Source organism: Primulina eburnea, unplaced genomic scaffold, assembly GCF_022965805.1.
Source record: "Primulina eburnea isolate SZY01 unplaced genomic scaffold, ASM2296580v1 ctg739_ERROPOS11973397, whole genome shotgun sequence".
In the NCBI taxonomy this organism is placed as follows: domain Eukaryota; kingdom Viridiplantae; phylum Streptophyta; class Magnoliopsida; order Lamiales; family Gesneriaceae; genus Primulina; species Primulina eburnea.
Genome location: NW_027331510.1, coordinates 2391697 through 2401249, shown reverse-complemented (window position 1 = coordinate 2401249; position 9553 = coordinate 2391697). Strand labels below are relative to the sequence as shown.

General features: G+C 34.1%; 1 protein-coding gene across 1 annotated transcript; it reads left to right on the top strand.

The window, feature by feature from the left end:
• Nucleotides 1-4748: 4748 nt before the first annotated feature.
• On the top strand, nucleotides 4749-5557 carry LOC140821915 (cyclin-dependent protein kinase inhibitor SMR6-like). The gene has a single exon (XM_073182596.1). It carries the CDS (start codon nucleotides 5222-5224, stop codon nucleotides 5546-5548), a length of 327 nt encoding a protein of 108 aa, XP_073038697.1. The 5' UTR covers nucleotides 4749-5221; the 3' UTR covers nucleotides 5549-5557.
• Nucleotides 5558-9553: the final 3996 nt, after the last annotated feature.

Genomic DNA, 9553 nt, shown 5'->3' with positions numbered 1-9553 from the left:
TGTCTCACAAAATACGACCCGTAAGACTGTATCACACAAGTTTTGTTTTTTTTTAATATTTCAATATTGGAGTATGATCCATGCGATGGTATAATATATAATAAGAACGTAGCAGCCCAAGAATGAGTTAATTTTTATTTGTAAATAGTTTAATTTATATTATTAGTCAAGCTAAGCTCAAATTGACTTTAAACATAGAAAGAATCCTAATTCTACATTCCAACCGTTTATTTTAATGGGGAGATATTTTATATATTTTATTTACACGTCACTATATTTATTTAAAATTATTGCGACTATTACTTAATTCTTTATCGTAGGATTGTGGACCCAAAAACACAGCTTAAATCAAAATTATTAGCCATCCAATCCACCGGCAAAACCAAATGTGCGGCCCCCTTGTATGGATAAGCCCAATATTTTTTTGGCTTTTTTTAAATTAACTTTTTGGATTTTTTATTGCTTTATTTAGTTAGTCAAAAAGGTGACTCGATCATAAATAAATATTTTCAAATTATTATGATTTTCTTTGGTTTATTACATTTTTTTCTTCTCTCTAACAAATTCATTCAACAAATCGAACCAGTTTTTCACTCATTCACTTCAGGTGAACAAATTCTTTGTTAACATATGTACAACAATTAACATGTCATATACATATACGACTGTATTTTACAAAAAATTATAGCCAATGATAAAAAGTAAATTTCAAAATCTTTTAAATCATACATCAATCTAAAACATTATGTTTCGATTACAGCATATACAATCATTGTTCTTGGCATATTCTTTGATAATCCTCCTCCTAATAAATTAAACGTTCCTGCTCGGGATGCAAGCTACCTAAATTGACAAGAATAGCATTGAATTTCTTATACTTGAGTTTACATCATGAATTTTATTTCATTGGCTAAAAATTTTGGCCTTCCCCATAAATGAGTCAAGTCTTTCCATGTGAGCAAAACCATATTTTTCCTATAAATACTCGTGCTAACTATGAAAGATATGAAAGAGCAGAACGATGGAAAAAATCTTTTAAATCATACAACAATCAACGATTATTTGATTTGCGTGATTAATATGCAAGAAATGGGATGGCTGCTACCACATTCGGGTCATTTTCGTGGAACCGTTTCGGAAAACGACACGAGCTTTGAGTGTCAATTTTTTAGGAGAGGACTGCACTTGGGGCGGCTGATCGGATCCTAATTTCGATATCATCTTTATCGCTTTTTTTATATTAAAAAAAACATTAATTATGTGGAAATTTTATGCACACAAAATATAATTGGTTAATTAATTGGAGAGGTTGGTGCGCCGAATAAATTCCTATGTCGTTCTCGAAATCAATATGGATGCTGAAGTTATGGCTGGAAATATCTCAAACTGTGTTCGGAACCATAAATACAAGGTAAAAACTTGTGTAAGACGCTGGGCCGTGCCTATTAGGAGGCAAATGAGTCCAATGACTCAAGCCCGTCTCTTTTCTGGGGCCCAAAAAATTTTTTAAAAAAATTATTATATATAATACTAGTTATTAGGTAACCCAAAACCAAGTATTTATTAAATGAAACTTGCTTAGCATGTTATCGATTTATTCCTCGATCTTCCCCAATATTCATCTGCAGACAAGCCTTAATCGACTTCAGTCGTTGCGTCGTCTCTAGGTTTGATTGAAAGACTCGTGAGGAGCTGTAAGTCTATTTTCTTGTATTTGCTTTGTTCGGGCTTCTAATTTTTTATTGTGATTTTTTACTTTTTTTGGGGCTTTATGTGGTATCTATAATCTACGCTTTTTGATTGAAATTTTGGTGGATGTAATGCTTATCCGGCTTTCAAATGCTCATATTGCTTATAAAATCTTGTTGACTGTCCCGGTCACAGTAGCAAGTGTAGAGCGAAGTTTCTCAAAGCTAAAGCTCATCAAAACTTTTCTCCGATCAACCATGTCATGAGAAAGATTGAATAGATTGGCTATGTTATCGATTGAGAAAGAAATTACTGAACAAATTGATTATACAGACTTGATTAGTATTTTTAACTCTAAAACTGTTAGACATGTTGTTTTTTAGTGATTATTTTGGACATGTTTGATATTTTTATTCCTTTATTTTTTTATATTGTCTTTGACGTATTGATTTAATTTGAAAAATTACCATGGAACGGAAAAAAATATGAACACACTTTATGATTCGGATGCCTCTTTTTAAAAGTTAGACTCAGGTCCAAATATTGTTAGGATCGACCCTGGTAAGATTGACGGGTCGTATTTTGTGATACATATATCTTATTTGAGTCATCCATGAAAAAGTTAATTTTTATTGTGAATATCGGTAGAGTTGACCTCTCTCACATATAAAGATTCGTGAGACCGTCTTATAAAAGACATACTCTAAATACAAAACATGATATTTTCAAAGTCGGGAGTTATTTTCATAGTTTCTCGCAAAAGAAAAAAATTCGATGCTTCCAAAGGATTCTTGTCATAGAAGAATATAAAGATTTTACTAAATTAAATTGAAATTTCAACACAATTTTTTTTACGTAATAGTAAATGTAATCGACATAGTTTCTTTGGTTTGGATCCAAAAAATAAATAAATAAATGATAAATAAAAATGTTGATGTGGGCCGTGTAGGGCCCAAATCCATGTTATTAAATGAATGTAGTCCATTTAACAGCCCACACGCTGATTCGGAGCACTGTCATGTTTATTATTATTCAATATATTGAGATTTTGGCCCGCATGGGCTTAGCCTGACTGGCTAGCAGTGGTGACATCTTGGAATAATGACTAAGGATCGAGTCTCGCAAGCGGCAGTGTGGGAGTAACTCCCTTCGACGTACGGGGGAGGCTCCTTGTGCGCGGTGAGCACGGGTCTAGCCACTGCTGGTTGGTCAGGTTATCATGATTTACCTCCTCTCACATACCTGTCGGACAGGATGTGAGGGACGCCCGGGGTGAGCGATTTCACCTTTTGGAATAATATATTGAGATTTTGATTGGGTAAGGTTCGGCAGTGGCAGGCGCACATGGACCCCGCCAGCCATTAATCAGGTTACTGCCTTCCCTCTGTCATCGCAACTTTTATGCTTTTCATTTTAATTTTTTTTACTAAATAACATTTATTTATATAATATATGATACATATTAAAATAAAAATATTTTAATCAACCAATCACATCAAAAAATGCCGAATAAAATATAATCATGTAGGTATAGATCCATACCTGATGCAAACTAAAAAATTATATAACGTCCCTTCTATAATAAATGTGACAAGTAAGTACTGTTGAAATACTCATTTAGTCACTAAGATTTTAAAAAAACGTGAAGCGCCGGAAGCGCGGATGTCAAGATTCAAGTTTTTCGAGATTAACATATGTTTAAATCTGAAAAAACGTTTTTTTTTTCTTAAATGTAATTGTAATTATCTCAAACAAATAAATATATAAAATAATACATAAAGATGATAAATTTAAGTCTGATGCATATGACACGAACATCTATGATATAAACTCACTCGTTGCCAATGACATCACAGATCTAAGGACAAAAAATCGAAATATAACTCAAACTCGTACTGATAAAATACAATTATATATATATATATATATATATATATATATATATATATATATATATAATTGTACAATATTCCCAAATATATAATTGTACAATATTCCCAAAAGAGCTGGCCAAAATGGCACAAACAACAAACTAGTAATATAATCATGGAGCTCACACCAAATAATAAAATCTCAACCAAACATGGTTCTTGTTTCTTTTGTTTTTAACTCAAAATTTTCAATTAAATGTTTTTACTTTTTACACGTATTTAAAGTTGTTATTTTGATATTGATTTTTTTTTTAAATCGAGTATAATTTTGTATTATATTTTAATGCGATTAACGATAGATGATGATATGTTTTGAATTAGATGAATATATTTGCAAGTTAAAGCTAATTTTGATTTTAGTGATACTGATAACAAATATGCTCAGACAGAGATGATGTGCAGATGGTGAGACATTGTTTTAATAATAATAATAATAATAATAATAATAAATTCATCAATTTGTTTAGAGTCCACAACCAGATCAAGCTTACAAAATAATGGGTTGGATTGATCCTCTCGGAATTATTTGGTTTTAAGAGATGAAATCTATATTTTTCATATATATAATGTGTGTGTGTGTGTGATCCACATCGATTTTGAGGCAAAAACTTGTGTGAGACGGTCTCACGAGTCGTATTTGTGATACGGACCTCTTATTTGGGTCATCCATGAAAAAGTATTACTTTTTATTGTGAATATCTATATGGTTGACCCGTCTCACAGATTAAGATCCGTGAGACGGTCTCACATGAGACCTACTCTCGATTTGGACCTGAGATTAGCTGTAATATGGATTCTGATATTAGCTTTGGATGTCCACTAAAACAATATATTCACTATTATTATATCATATCCAAAAACCATATCACATGGAAAAAAAAAAGACAATCGTTCCAATTTTATCGAATTTATATATTTGACATAAAAATGGTTCATTCTATATAACACCGAGGGTATTATTATTTATTATGTATTTTTATATAATATTTTCATGTGAACATCTGAATTCAAAATTAGCATCACTTACCCGTAAAAACATATCAAATTAAAAAAGAAAAAGAAAACCAATGGACCATTTAGTGTTCTTTTATCTAATGGACCAAAGAGCACAAATTGACCCAGCCCACGACACCCTGGTGTGGCCCTCAGCAAGTTGGTGAAAATGGGAGCCCAGAAACTTGGGCGGGAAAAATAGCCGTTGCCTCCGCAAACCCCAAAATACCGCCAAAAACAATTTCAGCTGCCCGTAATCTCACGGGCAGCTAAAAAAATTCAATTTTTTTCCTCCCTCGATTTATTAATTTTTCAGGCTTGGTGTTCGTTCATATAAAGAATCTTTCTCACCTCATATTTTGCCGCCTCCACTCTTCTTTCACCCGTTCAAAGTGTCTTCAAACTCCATTCTCCCTTTTTGATTATTCTTCAAGTTTTCTTGAAACCTTTTAGGACACACATCACATCACCCAATTTCCCTCTTTTTTTTTCTATGCTTATCTGCTGAAACAATACGGAGTAAATTGCACCAAAGAATTTGTTCTCGAACTTATTCCCTCCCCGAAAAAGTTGTCCTTTCCGTGAATTTTTTCCCCCAGGATTTTAACATGGGTTTTTCGAAGAGCCACCAAGTTGATTCGGGCAAAGAATCCGACAGCCAGAAATGGGTTCTAGCCGGAATCTCGATCTGGGCACCGCTGAAATCGATATCGACCAAGCGCAGCGATGGAAACGAAGCAGAGGAAGAAGAAGAAGGCGCGTGTTCCACAACCCCGACGGCTCGTGAGTCGAAGATACCGGAGAGACTTCCCTGCCCTCCGGCACCCAGGAAGCGACGCCCCACTTCACGGTGCCACTTGAACGGAAATAGAGAATTCTTCAATCCTCCCGACTTGGAATCGGTATTTATCTGCCACGCTGAGAGAGCCAATTGAGTTAAGGATTAGTATGGTTTGCTTGCTAAAGATCATTAGTCTCATCTCAAAGCGAAAGAATCCAACTTGAAGTTGTAATATTACTAGGTTTTTCTCCTTGGATGATGATGATTCCTTCTTACTGTTATGCAAATGTTGTTCAAGGTTCACAACTTGTCTGAGTCGATCAGTTGCACTTTTTCAGGCTTTGATAAGATATTTCGATGTACACATAAAATGGAACCTAGTTACTTGTCAGTCTGATTTGTCCTTCAATTTACCTCCAATCTACTTGATTTTCTGTCATAAAATTCTTATTTTTAAAAATCATATCGAATTATTTGAACTATTTAAATTCGTGAAAACCACAAATTTCATGTTTTCATATGCTTAAATTGTCAATTTTTTAAAAAAAAATATGCGAAAAATAAGCGCGAGTTTAACGCAATTCCTCTCCGACGGCTTAACCAAAGATTCATAAATTTTCTTCTAAGTTTAAGAAGTTCATTCCTCTTCAAATTTGCAAAATTTAATCGATAGTATTCATTTAAAAAATTTGAAGTATAATATTCTGATTTCTTGGCCACCAAGTACCAACAGTATCTTTTATTTTGGTATGGGCCCCCGACGAATATATGATGAATGCAGTCAAGTTCCTCGTAATTGTGGTAATGAAAAGGACAAGCACTTGCATAATTGAGCTCTATTAAAATAGAATCCAATGTAGGGTTCTTATGACTTCAAGGACACTGTCCCCCACCACATGATTCTTGGTTATAAAAGTCTATTGTAACTATTCTACCTGACAAAATCCAATATTTTTTTAAAAAAATATGCAGATTTATTTTTGTGCTTGCAATCAGACAAAATTAACATGCAGATAAATATGCTAAGCACTAGGAGAAACTTGATATAGTTAATTGCATGTCTAGATTAGATTTATTTAAAATGCATGTCTAGATTAGAAACTTGATATAGTTAATTGATTGGTCGATTAAGTTTTGAAAATATTCAAGATTTTTTTTTTTTAAAAAAACCACCCACGTTAGAAGGCTTGAAGGTGCGGGAATCTGTAATCGTTACATTTCGATATGCACAAGATAAAATGAATATTATTTTAATGCGAGGCATGTGATCCTATGAACATTTTTCTATTCACTTGAAAGGGAATTTAATTGGTTGGGATTAGTGAAAAAAGTTGTTTCTCAATATACTAACAGTAGGGTGAGGCTGCCCAACTAAAATCCTTCGTATTGATCAATATGTAATATCATTGTATATAGAACAAGTCTTTCTCACATAATATATCATCAACAAATCGATATTTATCTGAGTTAAAAAGAATATTATGTTATTTTTATCTTTCAATTTATTATCACATCTTATGATGCAATAAATTTTTCTATTCTTATATAACATAAATTATATCTTCTTAACTTTCACAATATATTTTAAAACGATATTAAAATTGTTGGATACAATAATTGTCCCTGTTTGGTAAAACGATCGAACCGTGGTGCTTGAGCTGTTGTGCGGTTTAAAAGACTTGAGTTATACCATTGCCACTAGCTATATGTTTTGATAAACCGATAAGCATTAGGTCCTACAATTGGTATCCGAACCAAAGTCACGGGTTCGATTCTCATTGATTGCAAGGAGTGCAATTACTGAGATGGAGATTGTTGGGTGCAATAATTGTCCCTACTTGGTAAACCGATCGAATTGTTGTGCTTGAGCTGTCGTGCGGTTTAAAAGATTTGAGTTGCACCATTACTACTAGCTAAGCTTTTGATAAAGCGGTAAACACCCGCTCTTACAAAATAATCTTATTTAATTAAAAAAAATTGTGAAATATCCAGATCTTGGTTGTGCATTTGATTTGAACGAACATGTATCTCATTGGATTCCCATTACAAATAATGAAGAAGATAGGCATCTATTTTTACCTGTTCCCTTGTGGGCAGCAGCTTCGGTTACCAAAAAGTCCTATTTATTTATTTACTTCAATTATTGTACCCCTTTCTTGTCCTTTTCCCCCTCCATATGGAAAAGAGATTAAGCAGTAATAAATAACTATAAATGATGTTGAATATTATAATTCATTTATTAAATCTCAATTAATATGTGTAATGGCTTCAAAATGATGTTTTCGAGGCCATATAAAATTATATTACCGATGGTTAATCAAGTGTCTAGCTCCATGTAACTAGCGATAATTGTCAAGGATTTTCATATTTTGGACACAATTACTAATTCCTTAAAACCCATTGAAGTTTTCTTTATAAATTGATAAAAAATTTAATCCCAAGATGATGACATCAAACTAATCATTAAAATATTAAAGTTGTAATAAAATTAATTGTTATGTATATATAATAAGTAACGTTCGATGGATGGACAGTTTACATCTCCTGCCTCTGTATTCGTCTTCCCTTATTTGAATCACTCCCGATGGACTCCATCCTTGCTATTCTAACGAGAGTGATCAATCAATCAATTAAACTGGAAATGTCGCAGTTGATTTCCAATAATAACTTGAGCTTTCAACTTGAATCATGTGTGCATGTTGCCAAAATAAATAATAGTTTCACGAATTCTTGTGTAATATGGTACGACTGTCATGATTGTAGAGGCTTCTTTATCAATAATCAAGTTTATCAATGAAATTACACAGATTACATTCGGTTCATTTGGCAAGAGCCTTGGCATCATCTCTGTGAAAACAATTAGTCCATCACGAAATTTGTCCACTTTTCCATCAAGATAAGAGCTGAAATATACCCGAAGGCGTGTCTGATTTTGATAACCGTACACCAGTTGTGAGAGTATAGCATCTAAATGTACAGCTCTTCCGAAGGTTGTGCGCACCTACATTCCAGCTTTAGTTCTTTGTTGCCGCAGCATGAGTAACGTTGTGCAGGGGTAGGTTTTTCAATCCAGTCAAGGAGCATGAAGCAATCCCAGAAATTCCCAATAAACCACGTTCCTTGTGAAAGATTCAAGTTTCTACAATACCTTTATTGTTGAGGCCTTAAGTGCAACTTATAAGCCTGTATTTCCATGGGAGAGATAATGACGTGTCCTTCCTGTGCACCACTTCCAAATTGCTCGCTGTAGCCAAGTATATCGGTGTTTTCATGTTAAAGATTCAGAGAAGTGGGTTTTGCATTCGAAACTGTAAAACCGTTGAACATGTCAAAGATTGATTGGCTCATCGGCTATAGAAGAAAACCGTGACCTCCCTTTCCGATAATATGAAGAATTCCAGTGTCGCCTCTGCAAAACAGGAACAAATTGGGCTCTTCAAGGGGCTGTTGAGAGTATTTTGAAGGCTGGGGAACCTTAAAATTCACAATATGCAAATCACTCCTTGGCCCAGACCACGGTCATCATCTCTCCAACCAGTCGACAATCAAAGCATGATCTCCGACCACCCATTTTCTAAGCCTCCCACACCCAAGAATCGCCTTCTCTATGAACAGAGAAGCGTTCTCCATTTGAGCCTACCATGAATGCAAGAGAGGGCATTGGATAGTAATTTCCTTGCAAAGGTATCTTGTCATAAGTTTCCCTACGACTCATTTGAAATCCGTTGAGATCAGAGTAAAAGATTGTATTGTTATCAACATTAATTTGTCTTATATCTAGCTATCAGTTCCTTATCATCGAACTCCCCCAGTTTCTTATCAATAACAAAAAACTTCCTGCACCAAATGCCCTTCTGAAACCACCATCTGTCCACCAGCAAGGCAGATAGGCTCAGCATTACCATTTGGTTTAAAGAGGTAGGCTCCACTCCCGGTGCTAGAGTACATACCTAGTTCTTCATCAATAACAGCCATTCCTCACTTATAAATTGATGAAGGATTCTCTTTTAGCATCTGAAGCATCTCTCCACCATCTTTCTAAGTGAGACATCTCTTCCCATATAAACTTCCTCCGATTATCCTACAAGGTTACAACTTCGATCAGTAAATTATTACATTTCAAGCCTCAAAACCCTCAAGTTTCATGATTATTTCATCC